The 23212-nt window shown below is 43.2% G+C and overlaps 1 protein-coding gene across 12 annotated transcripts in view; it reads left to right on the top strand.

Moving 5' to 3' along the window:
- The window catches only part of MED12L (mediator complex subunit 12L), a 150301-nt gene that overhangs the window by 124286 nt on the left and 2803 nt on the right, over positions 1–23212 (top strand). For 5 of the 12 annotated variants that reach the window (XM_065674759.1, XM_065674755.1, XM_065674758.1 and 2 more), the window contains 11 exons: positions 800–889; positions 2485–2594; positions 3071–3206; positions 3717–3878; positions 5310–5672; positions 6698–6854; positions 7998–8215; positions 14418–14507; positions 17972–18192; positions 20153–20309; positions 21306–21371. In XM_065674759.1, coding sequence (XP_065530831.1) covers positions 800–889; positions 2485–2594; positions 3071–3206; positions 3717–3878; positions 5310–5672; positions 6698–6854; positions 7998–8215; positions 14418–14507; positions 17972–18192; positions 20153–20309; positions 21306–21371 — 1770 coding nt within the window. Of the gene's footprint in view, positions 1–799; positions 890–2484; positions 2595–3070; positions 3207–3716; positions 3879–5309; positions 5673–6697; positions 6855–7997; positions 8216–10913; positions 11977–14417; positions 14508–15175; positions 15249–17971; positions 18219–20152; positions 20310–21305; positions 21372–23212 lie in introns of those variants that run through there. The other 7 variants (XM_065674761.1, XM_065674760.1, XM_065674757.1 and 4 more) reach the window with 6 other exon arrangements.

Below are 23212 nucleotides of genomic sequence, written 5' to 3'. Positions count from 1 at the left end.
TTAGGAGTTCTTTGTATTTTAAAAAAAATGACATTGCTAGTCCCAGACCGGCCCATTGCCTACAGCTTTTCCTTTGGATCACTTATGCTTCCTCACAACTTCTGCTGATTCTGCTCTGAACTTCCTGCTCTCATGTGATTCATACTGTAGCCTACAATAGCTCCGTAAGACAGTCTTTAAAAGGAATGTATATAGTGCCCAGTGTAGTGGGTGCATGTTTTCTTTCCTCTGTCTTCAGTTTCTGTGAAGTACTATGACAATGAAATTGATAGCTGTAGGGCCATTATTTTCTCATATTGCCTCTCAGGTCAGGTCCAGGCTGGAGCTATGTCACAGTCTGGACCTGAGCTGAGAGGCAGTACGAGAAGATAATTCTTTGAGGTTTTTTTTTTTCCCCTGCTGTCATTGCCACTTGGGCTTTCTTTTATTGTATGGGTTCTGCCCTGAAATGCAGCTGGTCCCTAAGACTCTGGTCCTGTCTCATTAAGAGATCCCACCAGATCCCATTGAGAAGCTGCAACCAGTGCAAGAGCTCTATTTACTTACCTGTGGTGAACAGTTGAACAGCGTGTTTGAAACAATATTTTTAATAAAAGCATAACTAACACAACTGATAGCATAGTATCAACTCTTTACATTTCCCCTCCACTAGTGAGCTTAATCTGCTCTAAGCCTTAAACAGGCACGATGATAAAAAAGTTAATAATCTTTTATGATTCCTTACAGATAATGTTCACAAATAATGGAAAAACATTCCTTTACAGGAAGAAAACAACCTTAATCAAATGCTTTTTCTTAGATCCTTAGCAACTGGAGGGAAGAACGGTACCAGGATGACGTTAAAGCTAGGCAAATGATGCATGAAGCCCTACAACTTCGTCTTAATTTGGTAAGAAAAACTTCTGTGGTTATCCTGATGTTATATAAAGATGTAACAGCTACTCTGGAGCAGGTGATAAGGAGTGGGAAGTACTGTGCCAGGGTGTTGCATAGGCTGGGGCTTCCTGAGAGCTCGCAGCTGAGTCCTGCAGCTCTCAGCCTGGGCATCAGGCACCTCTACTGGGATGGGGATGTGCTGAGGCCACACAAGGACATCAGCCCACTGTGCAGGATCAGGATCAGGCCCGGTGAGGGCAGCCAGGGTCACATAGCCAGGCGGGGCCATGGGGATGGGCTCAGGCACCTGGCTTGGTGCTCCTGGGTCGGGGTGGGATTAGTCCCAGGTGGGGCTGGCCAGGGACAGTGGGGGCTATTAGTACCCCTCTGCCCTGACACAAGCATGTCTCTGCTCCATTTGTGGTTGTCTCTGTTCTTTCTGTCTCTCTTGTTTCATCTAATGCCTCCTGACCATAAAGTTTGGACATTAATCATATAAAATGAATGGGAATGGCACCCTGTACCTTATTTGTGCCTTTATTTTTGTGGTGCTGTCATCCTTTCAGTGTCCCTGGAACCTCAGAAATGTATCACCTTTTTGTGGATGTTCCAGGCCGTTGCCCACTGATGTTTTATCCCCATGTAATAAGCAAGGATTTTATGGAACTGGGCAGTCAATATAGTTGAGACTTTCAGAGCTCCCAGGGAATGTAATATTTGTCTATTTAACTTCCATGCGCAATTTCAGTTGCTGCTACTTGGATACGTGTATTAACTTAGAAAGTTTCCATTGAGTTCTCTAGGGTCCCACATCTCTTGAAACCTGTGTACCAGAGGTCAGGGCCACCACAGCTTGCTTAGCACAGTGCAGTAGGATTGCGGAGGCCAAATAAGGGAGCACCAAGGTAGGACTAACACTGTAGTGTTGTTCTCTTTGTGTCTCTTTGCAAGCTGCTTAGATGCAGGTGTGCAACTAGAGGGGTAACCATAGCCTTTGCACTGCTCCTGGTTCAGGTCAAGGGGACTTCAGCCAGCTGTGACAAGCTTTGGGATCACTGTGGCTACACTTAAAGTAAAGCGCAAAATGGCTCCTTCTCAAAGTCAAGGCATGTTTTACAGTATCATGCTACGCTGGTAGCAATAGTGAAAAATTGTTCATAGGGTAAAATACATCTTTTAGCAGTTTTCATTTTCAATCAATGCTATATTGTTCTTCAGATTTATTTTCTCTTGGCACTGAACATTATTGTCTAATTTTTTGGTGTGAGAAAGTGATAACTAGAAAGTTTTAATTTGACACTATTTCAGTTCTGAGATTTTTTTCACTGACTTAAATTTGTTGCATCAAACATGAAAGTGAAGATACAAAACTGAAAGAGAAGTGTAATAATATTCTGCTTTTCTATAGCTCCTTAGGATAAGCTTTTTGCTGGGAGCATGGGGTGGGTAGGAAACGTTATTTGAAGTCAGCACTTCAAGATGGCATTCAGCACACAAGAACTTGTAGGACTGGAAGGAAGTTTTATTCATAAGTAATCCATTTGGTAAGGGAAGCTTGCCTCTATGAGATACATGCAGAACCTTGCTACGTGCTGTGTTATTTTGCAGGTAGGTGGCATGTTTGACACTGTGCAGAGGAGTACCCAGTGGACCACAGACTGGGCACTTCTGCTCCTCCAGATAATCACTTCAGGAACTGTTGACCTGCAGACCAACAAGTACGTCTGCACCATTTAAACAAGCTAATTCATGTCCTTAGTGCTTTTAAGTTTAGATGGCATGTATGTTATTGTTGTATTTTTCTTACTATTACCCTACTACTGCTTGAGTGCAATTTCTGTGTTCAGTGCTGGTCTTGTTTGGGGAAGTACCTCTGTTTTGGAAAGCACTGGAGCCACTATTTACACTCTTCCTTAACAAGGACACACCTGAGTGGTTCTCTAAGTTGGAGCCTGTCGTCCCCAGTGACTGCCTGTTAGCAGTTTGTGCTGTTTGTAGCTCTGTTGTGTGTGTTGACAGTCCACCTGCATGTATATGCTGCGTCTTATGCGTGCAAGCTGAGGTGTGTGTCTGTGCAGAAAGCCCTGAAAAACCCAGCTTCTCTGAAGCACTGCACTTGTGGTCCTTGCTGTATCTGTCCCTGGATCTCTTGGCAGTCAGTAGTTCTCAGCATAATACTTGTCTTTACTCCTAGCGAACTGTTCACAACCGTGCTTGATATGCTGGGTGTCCTCATCAATGGGACACTTGCCTCAGACTTGTCGAATGCTTCCCAAGGAGGGCCTGAGGAAAACAAAAGGGCTTACATGAATTTAGTGAAAAAATTAAAAGTAAGTGTTATGTCTTGTCGTTTTCAGCATTTCTTTCAAGTTGCATTGTGCCTGTGTTTTAAGTCCTGTTGCTTCTAGTGTGTGGGAAGGCCTCTTGAGAAAAGAGGAGAGATTGAAACTGCCCTAAGTGATAACATGGGAAAAAAGAAGAAAATAAGAATACAGGAGTGTGGGGGTGGGAAGACAGTTTTTCAGTGTTTTCTTCATATTAAATTAAAACTGGGGACCCTGCAAGATGCTTAGTTACTTGTATTCATGTTTGAGGCACTAAATTTGTGTTACACATTTTCTATGTTCTGTATAAACAAGAGATGAAAAGATAAATTCTAAAAAACCTCAAAACCCAGCAAAAAACCTCCAACAAACCCTTGCAAAGCCACTTGTTTAAATTTATCAGAAGTACAAGGAAACGACTCATCCAGAAACTGGACACTTTCTAATAGTGAAAGCAGTGTAATGTGTCTCTCTCCCCTGCTCCTTGTTTGATTGATGGATGTATTTGTTCTCTAGAAAGAGCTGGGAGACAAGCGGTCGGAAAGCATTGACAAGGTTCGCCAGCTGCTCCCTTTGCCGAAGCAGACATGTGATATTATCACTTGTGAGCCAATGGGATCCTTGATAGACACCAAGGGGAACAAAATTGCAGGATTTGACTCCATTGATAAGAAACAGGCAAGAGTAAATGTTTGCTTTCATCTCAGGTTTTCCATGCTTCTTGAAGTGTAGGAAATTCAAGCAAACAGGTACAGCTTGGACAGCATACGCGTCTATATGCAGTAACATGAAAGCATTGCACTTCTGCTTTAATTCAGCTTCTGGTGCACTCTCAGTCATTACTAAACCTTCAGCCACAGCGATGCAGTCTCTTTTAAAAAAACAGGCAGGCATTCCATGAGATTGGTGCCAAGAGAGGCAAACCTGGCCTGCTGAATAGTGCCTTTAAAAAAAGTTGCAAATGACAGACTGTTTTTAGAATCAAATACATTTCTGTTCCAAATATTTTTGCACAGTTTTTGTTACCATGATCCATGTGAAAATCCTCAGGGAGAGTGAAACCAGGAGTGGGTTTAGAGGCATGTGGAGAGTTGTTATACCACAGCCAAAGGGGCTTGAGCAGCCTCGTGTGACTGGGACCATGCACCAGCATCACCACCCCTGCAGCAGAACTGGAAGCATCCCATCCCACTGTCCCTGACAACTCACTGCAGAGTCTTGGAGCTTTAGATAGATGATGTGCATCTTTATTGGAAGCAGTTTTATGCCACTTGTAGAAATTCGAGAGTTTGGATAACCTTTTACTTTCTGGTTCGTTTAAACTTCAGTCATTACATTTGCTGCACTCCCACCCTTGTTACATCTGCAGAGTACACAGTCAATTTGCAACTGCTAATGGGATGAGTGTTTACATAAGCTTGCTCAGTTCTGCAATACAGGGTCTTCACTGATAACGCCAACTTCACAGAAGTTTCCAAAAAGGAAATGGCATTTGACTTGGAGTTGAAAAGCAGCAGCTCTTGAAAAAAAGTATTTGTTTTTCAAACACAGTCCTGCATTGGAGACCTCGTTTGACCTGGGAACCTTTTGACCTGCTGGGAGAGAGATGGAGGGTGATTGATCCTGCTTACAAAAGACAGAGGAGGGAAAAAACAAGTGTATTAGTTGTTTTGGATTTATTTGGAATACAAAGGGATTCATAACTTTTAAAGTGAATTTATTTACAAGAGAAGAATAGAGCTTAGGGTAGAGTTTTTTATTCTGCAGACTGGGTAGGCATTTTTTGGTGATATAGTGCTTAGGCTTTCTTCTCTGATTTGACTATGTAAACTTTTAGTCAGGATATTCTCAGAGTAGTAATTTTTGATAGAGATTTGACTTCTCATTCAAAATATGATAACGGAATTTGAGATTTTTAGCATAGCTATAAGCAAATGGTACTATAGTGGCAGGCTTGGATAGAGGTTAAAATCCCACCCGTATGTGTTTGGTACATTTTGTGGAGGAAAAAAATCCTTACTGGATTTTTCTGACTCAAATGATACAGAAAACATCTGCTCTAGTGTTCAGCTTTCTTAAAATATGAATTTCACTTTTATTCTGAAACAGGGTCTTCAGGTTTCAACAAAACAAAAGGTGTCCCCTTGGGATTTATTTGAAGGTCACAAAAATCCTGCTCCTCTCTCCTGGGCATGGTTTGGTACAGTTCGTGTCGACAGGAAAGTGATCAAATATGAGGAGCAGCAGCATCTCCTCCTGTACCACATGCACAACAAACCCAAGCCACGGAGTTACTACCTCGAGCCCTTACCCCTTCCTCCAGAGGAGGAGGAGGAAGAGCCCACCACACCTGTGTCTCAGGAACCAGAAAGAAAGTCAGGAGAGTTCTCTGATCAGGGAAAACATGCCATGGATGACGAGAAGAAGGCAAAGAGCAGGAAGCGAAAGTCAAAGTCAAGTTCAAGGGCTGATGTAAGTTATCGGTGCCCCATACAAAACTTGAGTATATCACTGAAGCATCTGATGCTGCGTGGTGCTGTCCTAGCTGCCTTCAAAAATTGCTCTGCACTGAAAGGAGAGAGTCCTAATAAAGGGAATGAATTAAATGGTCAAGAGGAGGGTGGATTGCTATCAAACATAGCTTAGGGTAAAAGTGTAATATGCTTAGGACATCATGTGCTGTGTAAAATTTGCTAGACTGGATCTTACTAAATATTATTCAGGTTCTGTATATGCTTTCATTTGGTGTAAAGTACAGCTGTTACTGTTCGTATCCATTTCTAAAATTCCTCCTGTTCAGATTACATTGAGAGCAAACATGTTGGTTTAAACCCTGGTCCCATTCAAATGTAAGCCAATTTGAAAGAGGTTCTTTCACACAGATAAACTGGTTTACTCTGCAGTTTGTTCTGGTTTCTGAGATGCTTTCCCTTTTAGTTTTTATTGGGTTTTGAGGTGTGGGTTCCTAAGCTGAAGAATCATTAGAGCAAAGGTTTGAAAAACTTCCCTGGCACCACCCAAATAATAATGTGCATTTCCAGAAGCAGCACTCTGTGCAATTACATCCTCTTCACACTGCTGCCAGCATATTCATACACGCTGTAGATGTGATAGTGTTCTGTCAGCATCCAGCTGGTTTGTCTACACGTTGCATTTTCTGTAGCTATAATTTTAAGATCATTTTCTGGCCTTTTTGATGTTTCAGTTAAGTTCTTCTTGTAATTTCTATGCTGATAACAGTAAGCAGACCTTGTGCTATACCTGATTATAGCCTAGAGAAAATACTTGCTAATAATGTAAAAATGGATGGTGTGTGAATGAAGTTGTTCATGTTAATTACCTGTGGGCAGCCTGAGACTTAATCTGTTTTTTACATCATTGCAAATGACAATGGCAACTGTCTCTGGCCTTTAATAATTTAGTAGGAAAATTGGCATTATTTATGAGTTAGTAAGGTATGAATGTCAGTAAGATTCACTTTTGCTGTATATTTTAAGGAATATCCCCAGAACAACTTATACAGAGTGCCTCCCACCTACTCCCCAGTCTCCTCTCAAGTGATGCATCCTCCGCAGCCTGCCTTGTGGGGTTACAGTATCATGGGCCAGCCACAGCAGCCCGGCTTCTTTGTGCAGAACCAGCCCCTCCCACCAGGTATGGGTAAGCTTTGTATTCACAAAACTTGCGGCTTGGTGTATGTGGCAAAAGTTGACTTCTTATAATCACGTTTTGTCTCTGACTTTCCCTGAAATAGGCTGTTTCTGCTGAGGCCATTTATTTCAGTCCTTAGTTGGCCCTTTCATTTTTTTAGGGCTTTCTGTTATCAGTTGTAGGTCTATCTATTTGATAGATAAGCAAAAATGACCTACCTTGGTGACAGTATAAGAAAGCCAGTAGAAGTTCAGTAAGGAGCCAAATAAGAGAGGGATGATTAAAAAGAAAGAATGAGCTTTGGGGATTATTTCTTCTTTGATTCATGGCAGGAGCTATGGGGGCTAATTTGGCATCTACTGTATGGAATAAATAAATCCACGGGCTTACATTTTTTTCAACATTTGTGCTTGTGATATGTGCTTAATTTTTTTATAGGATTGTTTTGTTTCTTCCAGTTGATATACATACAGTTTAACATAGGTATTTTACTTTCTCTAGGGGGCAGCAGTTTATGATGTTTTGGGAGATCCTATTGTGTCCTTGTCCGATAGTATGCAGGAGAATTTTAGAAGTTTGGTTCCAATTATAAATGTTAACTGTTTTTTCTGAAGCTCCCAGTATACAACTAGATCTGTATTTTAAGTGTGTAAAAGTCTTCAGAATATACTAGACTGTGTCTAAAAAGTTTAAGATGATGATATTGAAAACAAACATATAAAATCACCTTTGTAAGTCTGACATAGATACATGATTTTTATCAAATAGCATAGAGTGCATAAATTACTGCCATCTCATTATAAAATTGGCATGACATAATAAGCTGCTCATACTGTGCTTTTGATCTGACATGCAACTTTTGTTCATCAGTAGTAAGCACACGTTTTATGTGACATATAGAACATGCAACAGCCCTTTCACTTTTCTCTCTCATTTACAAGTGACGGTCTTCAAAGTTATTTTGCTTGTTTCATTTTTCAGGCCAGTAATCTGGTTTAATCCAGTTCACTGTCTGCCTTTACAGAGATAAGTTTATCATCTTTATTGTAGTGCTAACCGAATAGGAGCTGATGAATTAGCAGTGATCTGTACCAACAACACTCTCACGGAAGGCAGAGAACGCATTTATGTTTTGGGTGGTTTTAGGTGGTTCCAGGCTGGATCCGACAGGCTCCTTTGTTCCAACTAATACGAAGCAAGCCCTGTCGAACATGCTGCAGCGGCGCTCTGGCACCATGATGCAGCCCCCCTCTATCCATGCAATCACGCCTCAGCAGCAGTTGCTCCAGATGAAACTCCTGCAGCAAGAGCAGCAGCAGCAGCGGCTCCTCAGGCAGCAAGCACAGTCACGGTCTCTCCAACAGGTTTGTCCAAACACCTAACTCTGAAGAGCAACACAGTGTTTCTGCCTTCCATCGGGGCTGCTTGCTCTGCATAGGCTTACAGAGCAGGGAGCCAACGTTATTGGCAATTAGAGTAATTCCCCAAATATTGCTTAACCAGGGCCATCTGCTTTGAAACTTCATTTGCCCTTTGGTCTCTTAGTCCGTTCTATTTTTCCTGTGTTTTGTAACATCAGGTTTTCTTCTGCTACTTGATGGTATTCTTGTTCCCTGTTGTGTCGCAGAGGCCTTCCTAGTGGAATTGCATGGTGCTGTGTACAACCAAGCTATGCATAAGCAGCAGGGGCTCAGCAATGCTCCTCACAATTAAAAACCCAGGAAGTCCATCAGAAGCTGTTTCCATACACGTGTGCACACAGACACTCTTGTGTTCTCTAGAAATAGCTGGTATTTCTTCTAACATTTTTGCAGAGTACAGCTGCTGTGTGCCAAACCGCACATGGCTGTTGTGCAACACCCTTCAGAGCCTGAGCGAGTTTTCAGAGCATTGCTGCAGATAGGCTGCTTTAGAGCAGACGGTGTAAGAACAGAAAATTGGGTTTGGATCCCAGATAAACAGCAATATGTGTACAGTAGTTGGTGGTAAAACCAGTAACTTTATTTTAAAGTCCTTCTGTACCCATTCTTACCTTCACTGAAGTATATATCTGATACAATCTTTTCTTCAAACTCTGTGATGTGCCCACTTTGCTCAAAATAGTAAAAATTTTCAGCAAGTCTCCTCATAATTTCTCCCACAGTGTCTCTATTTTGTTCCAGCTCTTTCCTTATCCTTCTCACCCCTCTTTCAGTCTCCCTGCAAAGCCTTCTGTGGTGCTTAAATTGCTGATGGGCTATAATAGTTTTATAGGGGACTGTTCATAATTGTGAAACCAGGATTTTTCTGTTTCAAAGAGCCCTCCCCCCTCCAAGCTCCAGATGTGTTTTATCAGTGGTACAGTGGATATTTGATCACTCATTAATGTCCTCTGGGCACTATGAGGTACTCAGGATTATGTACCCTACATGTTAGGGTACTGGGCTTTGTGGTGAGCCATCACTTCTTATTTAATAGAAACCCAGTGGTATTTTTTACATTAGGCAATATCTCATTATTTTACTGTTAGGTCCAACTAGCTTTCAATTACTATGACAGAATACAGGCTTCGGTGACAGCCTTGAGTAAACAAATGATGATTACTACCTATGGCTAGGGAATCAAAAAGTAGTAACTGAAGATCTAAAATAACACATCATTTTCACATTTAAGAAGTGCTGTTATTTAACATTATCATGTTTAGAGGAAAAAGGATGTTGCATTTCCCTTTTGGTTTAAAACAGGAATAGTTTCTGAGGTGTTAAGAACAACAGTTAACTTCTGCTCTGAGGCGTGGCATAGACAGGTTGTCAGTAGGGAGAATAAACTTACCATGAAGACATTCATCCATGCCTAAATAAGATTAATAAGGTGTCTATGATGAATTTTTTCATAAAATTTGGATCAAACTGTTCGAATGTAACAGTAAAAAAATTAAAGTTGCACTGAAATTCAGCAATATAGGTTCAGGTGCCTGTTTCACCTAAGGTGCAACATATGCTGGATGTTCATCAGTCAGCGGTTCTGTATCAGCTGTGTTTTTATTTCAGCCATAAAACAGCTACAAGTTAAACAGATGTAAACAAAGTCAAATCAGAGCTATCCAAATCCAAACTTTGTTTCCCAGTTACTTCCACATAGTGGCCTAGTTGTCTGCTGTGGTCTGCTGGAGACAGGTGGACACATCGTTTTCTCTCTGCTTCTAACATTTTGCGTTATTGGATGTTTGGGAAGATTCATTCAACCTGATATGTGAAAACTATCACTGTAGTGAAATGAATGAACATTCCACCAGGCTGGCCTGTTTGCTTTCTTCGTTGTCGACGCCTGTGCTGGCAATGTTGACACCAGAGAACCCCCCCACCATCCCAATGGCCCAGGGCTCTGCATGCTCCCTGGACTGGGGGCTGCCCCAGAGGGATGCATGCATAGTGTTCTAGGTCAGAAATGCATCCCCGGGGAGCTTGCAGTAGTTCTTCCTGTGGTCCTGGATTTAGAGTAGGAAAAGCTATAGCAGTGAAGAGCCTGGAGGTCGTAGTTGAAAATTTAGGAACAAGATGATTTGTAAGCATTGCTACTGTGTGCTGTATGCTGTTAGGTGGAGCTTAAATAAGGAAGGTTTTTATGTTTCTGCCCCTGCAGAATGAAATTACCTGCTCAGCTTGAAGTCACTAGCAGGGGTCTGGACCGTTCTGCAAAACCAGTGCAGAAGGGTTCTGCTCCTCAGTGCTGTGCTGCACTTGCTGTGCTCTTCAAAACAAATAGCTGTGGTGCCAGATCTTTAAGAACTACGACTGGTTAAAAAAAAATGCTGAGTATTACGTATAGAGCTACTGATAGGCTCCTGTGGATGAGGAGTCCTTCTACATTTGGAGTTTCTGTTCATAAATTTCGTAGAAATGTTGAGCATAAAAACCACCTTAAAGAACCTTGTTAGCATTCCTAAATTACGTTCCTAAACAGCATTTTGAGTACATACAGGTGAACTCTGTAAAGGTGCTGTACTGCTCCACTAACAGACCAAGCCTAATTGTACATATTCTTTGTATTGTTTGCTATTTTCTCGCCTGTCCTTTTCTTTAGGATGTCTGTAGCACTGCTGTATCCCTTCAGGATGGCTTTGACAACATAATGGTAACCGCCTTGAGACCGTGAACTTCTCCTTATTTTTTCTTTTGCACAGACATGCGTGCATTTCAACACACAGGCTGCACACTTTGCTTTTGGTACGAATGATGCGCTTTGGCACTCCTCTCACCTAGGTAATGCGGTGCCTGCATGTGGAAGGCTGTGAATAATACACTTGCACACACAGAATATTTTTTTCTTATAAATATTTCTAATAACTGCATCATTGATATTTTTTTTTTCCTCTTCTGTTGTGTTTCTCACTGTGAAAGACTGGAAATAGCTGCAAGATCTATCTGATGCCATGTTCATCTAAGCATGGCTGGTGTGGTCGTCTTGCCCTCATCTCCAAAACAAGTAACAGTTAAAACCTGTTAAATTATGAGATTTCATAGAATTCAGTCATTTCTGGGGAAAACCAATGATGCCATGAAGTTTAATCCCTAATACCTGTGTTGGAAAGCTTTCTAGATACTAATTAGAAAACCTGTTTCAGAGTTAGTTTGCAGGACTTTCATCCTTTTTTAGGGAAACCACAATGTTGTTAAAAGCACTAATTGGAAAGACAAAGCAAAGTGTTTTTAAAAAGACTGTGCTGCTTACCCCATTGTCCGTATTTTGTATGTGTGCAATTATTCCTGTTATTACTGGTAGCATGTCAGAACAGGGTATAGCTCACCATATTTGCAGTTAATTAGGCACACCTAGATATGCAGCAAATACACAGTGAGGTCTCTCAAATCCATCTTCATCATCTTATCTAAATAAGTGTTAGTGTTCCACTACCTACTTCTGAAGTCAGATGTGGTCAGATTTTGGTCAAAATCAATGCCATGTCTGCTTCTATCGCCTTTGCCAGTCCCAGCACCACATAGAAAACAAAATTCCTTCCAGATACACGATAGTCGCATACCTAAACAAGAAAAAGAAGGAAGTTTTGCCTCAATTTAGGATGCGAGTGGAACAAAGAGAACAGTGGTTATTACTGTAACATTGCATTGGCATTGAATAAAACATGTTTGGGCTTTTTCTCCTTTTCTGTTTGTTTGGTTTTTTTTTTTTTCCTGTTTAGTTTTTGTGTGACATGTATGCACAGTTCCGGCTTGCAGCAACTGGCCTGCATGTGTAGTTAACTCATTATTAAATTATGCCTGGAGGGAGAAGTCCCTTTGAATTTAGCAATATCTGCTGCTGCTGCTGCTCAGGAATGCAGAGCTCCCACAGCACAGGAGCATGCTCAGTGGCCATTTGTGACCATGGAATAAATTGATCTGTCCCCTCCCCGATGAGCAGCTTTCTGCTTACATTTCACATGTGGTGGTGTGCGTGTGCTTGTCTGGCCTGGGCAGTTGTGCCTTCAGTCTGGGTGTGCTGCTCTTGAGCCTCACACCCCACCGGCTCTGGTGCTCTGCCCGTGCTTTACATAGTGGGGAAGAGATGGGTAGTAACATTCGCCTGTGGTTTCCTGCCCATTGTGTCTCATGAGGATTGTGCAGCTGCTTCTTCAGTATTTTCTTATCGAATTAAGGCCTAATCTGATTTCCATCGATGTAACTTCCCCTGACTTTGGAGGGACACTGTTCCCACTGTGTGGGTATAAGCAAACAAATTTTGCTCCTGGGCACACCAGGTTACCTGTTGCTGAGAGAACCAAAGGGCAGTGCATGGAGCAGCACTTTGCAGACCTGCTTCTGCAGCGCCCACAGGGTGATTTGTATTTCTCTGGGGAGAAGTTTAAGGCACACATTATTCTAGAAATCAGTCATGGTTTTACCAGACTTCATCTTTGGGTGCCTTCAAGTTGCATCTTTATCTGTGCCTGTGTTTGGCACCGCATGAAAAAGTTTCATCTTCGATTTGCTCAGAGAAGTTATTGTTCTTTTTTTTTTTTTTTGTTTGTGTATTTTTCTTCTTTTGCCTCTGTTTAAAAAAAAGAAAAATCTGATATACTTGAGTACCTTCCCCTGTGCTTGCTGTCATCTGTTTATGTGCATCCCATCTGCAAGATGTACGTTCTGTTCAGTGTTCCAGTTTTTCACCCATCGGGTTGCTGTTTTAAGAGTTTCCCATCTGATTTTGCAGATATTTTTCCAGATAAACTTAGTTTTGTCTGAACTTTTTTCAGGACTGATGGATGTTACTCTGTTCACACCTCCTGTACTCCCTAATTTGTTTTTTACAATTTTCTATGAGATTTGGCTTGTTTTTAAAACAAATCTGTCGTGTGGCTTATGCTTTCTTAGTATAGCTTGTAGTACCACAGCTCTCTGCTCTCTTGTCTGCACCTTGGGGACCCCTGTAGTGGTGGTCCCAGAGCCTAGCTAGGTCAGTCTTCTTTTTGTTTGTTTTCTAAAAGAAAGGTAGGTATGAAGAATGAGTGTGTGACAACCCTGTGGCACCCTGTGGCAGCTTTGCCCCTGGTTTTGCATCTTGACCTCTTTTGTCTGCTCTCTAACCAAAGCACTGGGTGGTTAATCCAGCCCTGGTCACAGCAGGTCATATCTCTTGGGTTTAGATCTCTGTAAGGGTATCCTGATTAAAATAGTAGAGGCTTTGTTAGAGGACCTGGATTTTTTGGCTGTTTCTGTGGTGAACTGGGAAGCTACCAGCAGGAAGGAGCATTGCTGCTTCCAGCTCATGTGTGCCACTGAGCTTTTTTGAGTAGAATGGATTTCGAAATCATGAAGTGCAGCTGTGCAGCGTCACAGTCTCACAGAAAATACATGGACTTGCTTGTATCCTTGCCAATTTCTCATTCAATAGTTTTTTACAATCTTGGTCCTGAAATTAAGTCTATAATATTTTATTTTTTTTTCTCTTTTCTGGTGCTTCAAAACACACAAATGCAGTTAAAGGTGAAATCTTCAAATGATTTCCATTACGTACACGTAAATATTTTGGCAATCTGAAATGAACAAATGAGCCTGTATGTTGCTTACAAGTGTGTTTCCAGGCTGTACTGGTTGGGAGCTGGAGATGCTTGCATTGCCCATTGATCATACTGGTATGATCAAATTTGCTAATCAGCATTTTGCTTGCTTCTTCTGGGGGAACACTAGTAATCAGGTAGCCTGAGAAAGATAGCAGCTGTGCTGTAATAGAGATTAGCATTCACTCTGAGCTTCCTGTATGATTTAATGTACTGTCTTCAAGACAGCTAGAATTTTTTTTTCCTAATCCTTTGCAAAGCCCCATTTTAAAGAGTGCCTCTTCAGTAAATGGCTGTTTCTTCACTGCTGCAGTGTTACAGTAGTGTCAGACATCAAGCAAAAGTCAATTCTTCCATCTCCCTATGAGTAAATACAGTTCAGCAGTTTGGTAGTGAGCAGCGGTGCTATCTTGAAGGAAATCGTCAAGCCTCTCCATGACTCTTTAGGACACAACTTGGTGGGGTTTGCACCCAGAGCTGGACTTGTCTGGGGTGTAGACGCTGTATCTGATGCATGATGTGTCTTTCAGGGTCAGCCAATGGACCAAGCTGCTATTTTCTCTCCGCAAGTTCGACCCCCGTCTCAGCTTTCACAGTACCCAGGGTTACAGCACGCTCAGGTACTGCATTACTCCCATGGCGCGTCTGCATAAAAACACTTTTAAACTGAGCTCCTTTACCTCTCAGCATGCTCTTAAATGCCTGGGACGTGCCTCTTGCATGTGGTCTAGAGCCTTCTGCTAGGAGGCCTCCTGCTAGGATGCTTGTGATCTCTGTCAATGTTTTTAATGTAGTCACTTGCCAGTTTTTCCTAATGTTAATGCTGGTAAAGGCAAGCGTATTTCAGCATTAAGCCTTACATATGGCAAGTTTTTTGTGAGATAGTGATACCAGTAATTCTTTATTATGTCACAATCATAGAATCGTAGAATGGTTTGGGGTGGAAAAGACCTCAAGATCATCTAGTTCCAACCCCCCTGCCATGGGCAGGGACACCTCACACTAAACCATGGCTCACCCAAGGCTTTGTCCAACCTGGTCTTGAACACTGCCAGGGATGGAGCATTCACAACTTCCCTGGGCAACCCATTCCAGTGCCTCACCACCCTCACAGTAAAGAATTTCTTCCTTATATCCAGTCTAAACTTCCCCTGTTAAAGTTTTAACCCATTACCCCTTGTCCTATCACTACAGTCCCTAATGAAGAGTCCCTCCCCAGTATCCCTATAGCCCCCTTCAGATACTGGAAGGCTGCTATGAGGTCTCCATGCAGCCTTCTCTTCCCCAGGCTGAACAGCCCCAGCTTTCTCAGCCTGTCTTCATACGGGAGGTGCTCCAGTCCCCTGATCATCCTCGTGGCCCTCCTCTGGACTTGTTCCAACAGCTCCATGTCCTTTTTATGCTGAGGACACCAGAACTGCACACAGTACTCCAGGTGAGGTCTCACAAGAGCAGAGAGGCAGGATCACCTCCTTCGACCTGCTGGTCACGCTCCTTTTGATGCAGCCCAGGATACGGTTGGCTTTCTGGGCTGCGAGTGCACACTGCTGGCTCATGGTAAGCTTCTCATCAACCAACACCCCCAAATCCTTTTCCACAAGGCTGCTCTGAATCTTTTCTCTGCCCAACCTGTAGCTGTGCCTGGGATTGCTCTGACCCAAATGTAGGACCTTGCACTTTGCACTTCTGAACTTCATGAAGTTGGCATTGGCCCACTTCTCAAGTGCGTCCAGGTCCCTCTGGATGGCATCCCTTCCCTCCAGCGTATCCACACAGGTTGGTGTCATTTGCAGACTTGCTGAGGGCACACTCAATCCCACTGTTAATGCCACAGACAAACATGTTGAACAAGATCGGTCACAACACCGAGCCCTGAGGGACACCACTCGTTACTGGTCTCCAACTGGACACTGAGCTGTTGACCACAACTCTTTGCGTGCAGCCATCCAGCCAGTTCTTTATCCACCAAGTGGTCCACCTATCAAATTGATGTCTCTCCAATTTAGAGACAAGGATGTCGTGCAGGACAGTGTCAAAACACTTTGCACATGTCCAGGTAGATGATGTCAGCTGTGCTGCCCCTGTCCATCAGTTTTGTAGCACCATCATGGAAGGCCACCAAATTGGTCAGGCAGGATTTGCCCTTGATGAAGCCACGTTGGCTGTCACCTCATTGTTTTTCATGTGCCCTCCCATGGTTTCTGGGAGAATCTGCTCCATGATCATGCCTGGCACAGAGGTGAGGCTGACTGGTCTGTAGTTTTCCTGGGTCTTCCATTTTCCCCTTCTTGAAAATGGGGGTTATATTTTCCTTTTTCCAGTTGTCGGGAACTTCACCTGACTGCCATGATTTTTCAAATATGATGGACAGTGGCTTAGCAACTTCATTCTCCAGCTCCTTCAGGAGCCGCGGATGGATTCCATCAGGTCCTTGTGCACATTCAGGTTCCTAAGACGATCTTAAACCTGATCCTCTCCTACAGTGGTTCTAAGGTCTTCATTCTCCTAGTCCCTGTATTTGCCTTCCAAGACTTGAGCAGTGTGGTCAGAGCACTTGCCAGGGAAGACTGAGGCAAAGAAGTCATTGAGAACCTCAGCCAAACCAAATCCAAGGGTAGCCAGTTCTCCTGATAGCTTCTGGAGAGGGCCCACGTTGTCCCTACTCTGTCTTTTGTTAGCAGCATACCTACAGAAGCCCTTCCTGTTATCTCTGACAACCCTGGCCAGATTCAATTCTAACTGAGACTTAGCTTTCTTGACCTGGTCCCTAGCTTCCCAGGCCATGTCCCTGTATTCTTCCCAGGCTGCCTGTCTTCACTTCCACCTTCTATAAGCTTCCTTTTTTCTTCTGAGCTTTCTCAGCAGCATCTTATCCATCCATTAAGGCCTCCTGGCCTTCTTGCCCTATTTTCTTGTTGTCAGATGCAATGCTCCTGAGCTTGGAGCTGGTGATCCTTGCCTATCAACCAGCAGCCTTGGGCACTCCTGCCCTCTAGGGATTTATCCCATGGAACCTTACTGATCAGGTTCCTGAAAAGGCCAAAATCTGCTCTCTTGAAGTCCAGGGCAGCGAGCTTGTTGTGCACCCTTCTCACTGCTCTGAGGATCTTGAACTCCACCATCTCATGATCAGTGCAGCCAGGGCTGCTCTGGAGTGTCACATTCCCCACCAGTTCCCCCCTGTTAGTGAGCACGAGGTCAAGCATGGCACCTCTCCTTGTGTGCTCCTCTATTACTTGCAGGAGGAGGTTGTCTCCCACACAATTGAGGAACCTCCTGGGTTACATGTGCTGGGCTGTACAATACCTCCAATAGATATTGGGGTGGTTGAAGTCCTCCATGAAGACAAGGGCCTGCAAGCATGAAGCTGCTCCTATCTGTCTTAGAGGGCTTCATTCACACAGTCCTCCTAATCAGGAGTCCTGTACTAAACACCCTCAGTAATGCCCCCCATCGCAGTTCTCCCTTTGACCCTGCCCCCCAAACTCTCTGTTGACTCATCACCTCTCCCCAGATAGAGGTCCATACTCTCCAGCCTATCATTGACATAAATTGCTACATCCCCTTCCCATCTGCCTGTCTTTCCTAAAGAGCCTATAACCTTCCATTCCAGCACTCCAGTCATAGGAGCCATCCCACCATGTTTCTGTGATGCCAATGATATCATATCCCTGTAGACGTGCACGCATCTCCAATTTCTTTTGTTTATTCCCCATACTACTTGTGTCTGTATGCAGGCATATAATACATCTGGTATAGAGGTCATTTGGGGATGGGAAATGGAGAGAGAGGCAGAACCCCACTCCTGCTCAGTGCCACTTGGGGAAGGGTAGCACAGTGTGGGTTCCATCCTGTGGTGTGTGACCACATTGTAGCTGCCTGAACCCACAAACAGAAGTGGGGTACAGCCAGAGTGAGGGGCCCACAGGTCAGTTTGTGGGTGCAGCAGTGCATCTCACTGACTTACCTCTGGTTGTCGAGGCTCTGGTTCTTTGAGAAGGGCCAGGGTGGTCTCTTTCTTTAGTAGTTAGGCTAACTTAAATAGGGGCACAGCAAAGTCACTCTCCTCTCTGTCTCCCTGCAGAGCATGCCTCATGGATACACCATGTACAGCACTCAGATGCCTTTGCAGCAGCAGCAGCCTGGCGGTGTAGTGCTCTCCCCCAGCTACAACCCCCGAACATACTCAGCAGCGCATTCCAGCCCCACTCTGATGGAGAGGCTGCGGCAGATGCAGCAGCAGCCCAGCGGATATATCCAACAGCAGGCAGCTGCCTATGTCCAGCCTTTGGCAGGCTCGCAGCGGTGAGCTTCTGCAGTTCTCCCAGCTGGTAACACTGCAGGATTTTAATGGCAACTTTGTTTTGAGGTCTAAAGCTTTATTTAAAATAAAGTGGATTAATCCAAATGAAGTTAACACTGGGTCTGATTAGCAAGAAATAGGCCTTTCTCTCCAATTTCCACTTGATTTTCCCCTCATTTAATTTAAGTTGGTATTGGCATGTGTTGTAGCCCAATTGTCCCGTGTGTTTGTAGAACATAAAAATTGATCTGAGGGTAGCTGTTGGATCCTATTTCACTACACACACAAATATGGTATCCATATTATGCTAACGTGTGTGGTATTACACCACAAATATTGCAGGTTTACCAAAGGGTCTGTAGTCAGGAAAATGTAAGAACAACTTTGTAGTTTAACTAGCAATAGACAAGTAAATTTTGTTTAAGCCTGAATAGACTAAATTGACTTCAGTTTGGAAGTAACTGAGTTTCAGTGCCTTTGAGAAACAGGAAAAATTCATTGGCAAAGAAATGTAATGAAAGAGAAGACAAATGTGAAGCAGGAAAGAAATCTGTAAAATAGAGTGTTACAGAGTAAGCAGAGTGGAAAACTGGAGTTTCCAATTGCAATCTTGAATCAAGTATGTTGTTTGGTTTTTTTTCTAATAGTCTAGCGTTGTTGAACTGACACTACAGGTCTGAATCAGAAGTTTCCATTTTGAATAGATATGTTCAATAGAGTGACTCCCCAAAACCACAGGCTCAAATTAGAGTGTGGCGTGTGTGTGAACAGTCAAAATTTGCAAGGTCTGCCTCAGTAGGCACTGTCCAGCTGTAGAAGTAGCAGCTGTGCAGTGCAGCCCTCTCCCCATGTGGGGGTCACAGGTTCACTGAACAGCACCGCAGCACATAGACGTTGGTCATCAAAAGGTGGTCTGGCCTGTCAGCAGAGCTTCTGTCCTGTCTCCCTTCTCCCATGCTGTTCATTCTGCAGTACCCCTGATGTTACCAAGTACAAATACTCTTCTTTTTCTGCTTCAGCTCTAATTTGGTCCCAAAACTAAAGTCTCTTTTAGATGCTAAGTTCAAGTGTGCTTGGCTGATTTGCTCATCAATTGCTTGTTGTAAGCAGAATATGAGCATCATGTATGTAGCTATGTAATACTCTCTCAATCCTTGTTATTTAATGAAATCAGTTTTTTCTGGAATTGTGAGCGTTACTGTATATTCTGCAATAATCCTTAACTTCTTTTAAGTTCTTGCAAGCCTGGATATCTTAAGAGTATGTTCAATTTGGGGCATTTGTACCTCTTCAAGAAGTTTGGCCTTGACTTGTTTGAAAACCTTGTATGGAAACCTACAGAAAGCTTTGGTTGAAAGCCTTGCATGAAAACCTACAGATGCCTTGCATTAGCTGCTAACCTGAACTGCCTTTTCTTTTCTGAGTTTTAAACAGGCAAGATAAATTGCAAGCTAGCTGGCATGTTCTCTCTATGTGTGTCTTTCTGCTTTGTCAATGTTAATTATTCACAAAAGATCCAAAGAAAGTATTTTTTGCTTGGTGTGTTTTTCAGTATTTTAGAAAGTAAAAAGACCACCTTGTGATGACTGATTTTAAATTCATAGTAATGTAACTATGAGATATTTTGATCTGGAGAACATTTTAACGCTTATGTGGAATTCTTGCTTGAAATGTAGAAAGTCATCACTTTCCCTAGTAAAGCAAGAATTGAGTGCTTGGATCTGTTCTTGTTTAGAGGAACATGTTGTTATGTAAATCAGTAACTGGGCAATAGCATGGTACAGTTTCTGTTATGGAATATTGTTCAAAGCATTGAGATTTGGAAATATATTCTTCCTGTAAAATGTAGTGTCTTTTAGATCTACGGAAGTCTAATGTTGCTGTTTATAGTTGAGTACTCCTAGACTAACTTGTGTTTGGTCTGTAAATGAAATATAATCCATTATATTTTTCCTCAATCAGATTGAGCCATCAGCCTTTGCAGCCAAATTCACTGGTTGGAGGGGGACTGGACAGTGCAATGACCGCAAGTCCTCATCCAACCCTGAACTCAGTACAGCTGCCTCTGGAGCCAGTGAGACAGAGACAGCAGCAGATGCGACAGCAGAGACTCTTTCAGGTGAGGAATTTGGCTGCACTGGTGGCAAGGGCTATTTCAGTGCAGGAGGGGAGTGAAAATGAGACTGTATCAGGTGACAGTGTTACACACTTGCACATTCCCTTAAGTCTAAAAGCAGCAGAGCCTGGTGCCATAAATCATAGAATCATAGAACTTTTACGTAAGTACAATAATACATTGTTTACATTTGGAATTTCCAAAAGAGAGCTCTGGACAGATATAAAATTCAGTACTTTCATTTTTTCAAGATTGTAGAATGCCTTTGGAGAAGGTAAATTTGAGAATAGCTTAGCTGAATGTGCTGAGACAAAAGCAGTGACTGTGCTATCTGGCCTTATAATGTGTGCCGATTAAACCAAAGGGTTTCCTGGCCTATTTCCTATATTCTGATTTGCTGATATATTTTTAATTCAGAGGCAGGTATCAGTTTATCTCCTAAATACATAGGGCTTGGCACAGGGGAAGTATGTTACATTAAAAATCCTTCCCATAGCCCTTTGATTAGGTTCATGTTGTCATTTAAATGTAATAGCTGTCTGTGCCAGTTCTTGTCCAATAATGTACTTCATATAAATATTTTTATGTTGTAGTAAACTAAATATACCAGGGTTTGAGTTTTTTGTTGGTTGTTTTTTTTTTTTTTCTGTTAACAAAGCTCCTTGTCAGCCTTGGTGTGGCTGACAATGAAAGTGGAGAGCTGTGAGGCTGATCTCCTAAATGGGGCCTTCAGTAACCAATGCTGTAAGCGAGCCCAGATCTTGTGCTGGAAATCAGTCATGAAAAGCCACACTGCCTAGGTCGTAGTTGTTCCCTGAGGCAGCGTGTGTGTTGGGTCATTCTTGTTTCAGTCATAGCATTATAGATTAGTATGGGTTAGAAGGGACCTTAAAAAATGTCTTCCTCACATCCAGCCTGAATCTCCCCCCCACCCCCCGCTAAGAAGTCTCTCCCCATCTTTCTTATTTTTATGATTTTTCAATGCCTGTTGTCTCTCAGTTGCAGCAGCAGCCAGGGCAGCAGCAGCCACTTGGTCTCCAGCCCGTGCAACCACAGCAGCCTTTGGTAAGCAGAGGCGACTGACAGATACTTTGGGGGTGTGAGGGTAGTGGCAGGGTGGGGTTTGTCACAGCAGCATGGCAGCCTGGGAGATGCGGTTTGTGCAAGCTTCCCTGCACTGCTGCTTGCATGCCGGTGCTGCTGCCATGGTGCCTGCAGTGCCATTCCTCCACTGCTCTGAAGGCAGGATGGATGAGTGCCCAGTGCGGGTGGTGACAGGCGCGTTTTGCCATGTCTTGAGCTGGCTGCAAGCTGCAGCTGTGATAACAGTGTACTAGTTGGGGCTCAATAGCCCCTAGTGCACCTGGGGAGCTCCTGGCTGGCTCTGACTGTGGGCAGGAGCAGACTGCGTCTGTCCACAGAAGACCATGCAAGTGCATCCATCTTGCCAAAACATGGCACGAAGCGGGTTGCACATGTGCTGAGGTGTCACACTGCTGAAGTCATTGGGGAGGCAGGTGCTGTTTTGAATGCAGGCCTTGGCAAGGAGGCCTTGTGCACTGCCCTGCCCACCCCCAGCAGCTCTGCCACAGTGTAGTTGAGTTTGCTGTCCAAAGACACTCCTTCTAGGACTGGAGCGCATGCTGCCTCCTGCACTACCATTCACCAGTTCAGTCAAAACTGATACCAAAGTTGGGCCAACGATGACATGTCGTTTTGGTTGAAAAAAGATTAGCATATGTGTAGGAAAAGTTCACGTTTCATTTCAACATACCTTTTTTGAAGTTACACGTAGCAGTATTGACTTAAAACTAGTCAATACTAGTGACTAATATCCCAGACGATACAGATAACCATCCACTGCAATTCTTCTGAGAGTTACCTGGGGATATAGTCAAAAAAGAAAAAGGGTACTGGTGTGTTTCTAATTCTGTGTGTCTCTTTTGTCACCAGTAAAATAAAGACTGTCCAGACTACCTTAAATCTATTTGTGTGAACTCAGAGGGGGAAAACAGTGAGAGACTTTAAAGTCATCCTCGGTCTTACTCCTAGTGCAGCATAAATAAAGGACTGTTTTGAAAATCTGATACAGAACCAAGTGCTGTTAAGCCCTCCTGGAAAGTCAGGAATCTCTTTTTCTGGGGGTCTAATGATACCTTTCAGTAGTCCCAAAGCAGCAGGCCAAGAGAGCAGGAACGATTTATTCCTTTTATGCTTGCTGTGCTATGTGGTTTTATAAGTTATCCTGATTAATATATCATCATAATAATGAATAGCCCTTGCTAACTTAAAAACCTTAAACTTTGTAAGAAATACCTGTAGTTGCTTCTGATGCATATAAACTGATGGGGTTTTTTTTCCTGTAGTTGTGGTATTTTGAAGTGAAAGCAGGGCAGTTGCCTACAACAGAGGCTACGTGTGGAAGTAGTTTCTGCTGTAACACTAGGAAAAGCATTCACTTGGAAACGCAGGGTGCTGATGGTCGCGTTTCTCCACGTTGCTATGTCTGGGGGAGCATCCACGCTCCCTCTGGCGTCGAATGTGGACACTGGCAGCTCCAGCGCTGCCAGGCCCCGGTCTGGCCTTGGTTCATGTCACAGGAGACCATTAGTGACTTTGGGCCTCTGATTTTTCGGTTGCGCTGCTAACAGGCTGGGGAAAAATTGGATTTGTTGTTTGAAGATCCTTTTAAATTTAATCATTAGGCACAAAACAGAGCTGCATGAAGACAGCTGCACAAACAAAATTACTTTTGAGACGCTCCTTTATGCTGAACTGGAGCCTTTTATAGTTTAATGAGTGATGTTACCAATCACTGTTGGTACCAAATGATTATTATGGATATGTCCACTGAATTTACAGTGTCATTATGCTTGCTTCCTCTATTTGGGCAGTTTTTCCAGACA

The sequence above is a fragment of the Lathamus discolor genome, chromosome 3 (genome assembly GCF_037157495.1).
Source record: "Lathamus discolor isolate bLatDis1 chromosome 3, bLatDis1.hap1, whole genome shotgun sequence".
Taxonomy (NCBI): domain Eukaryota; kingdom Metazoa; phylum Chordata; class Aves; order Psittaciformes; family Psittacidae; genus Lathamus; species Lathamus discolor.
Note: the sequence above shows the minus strand (reverse complement) of the source record. Positions and strands in the feature narration are given on the sequence as shown.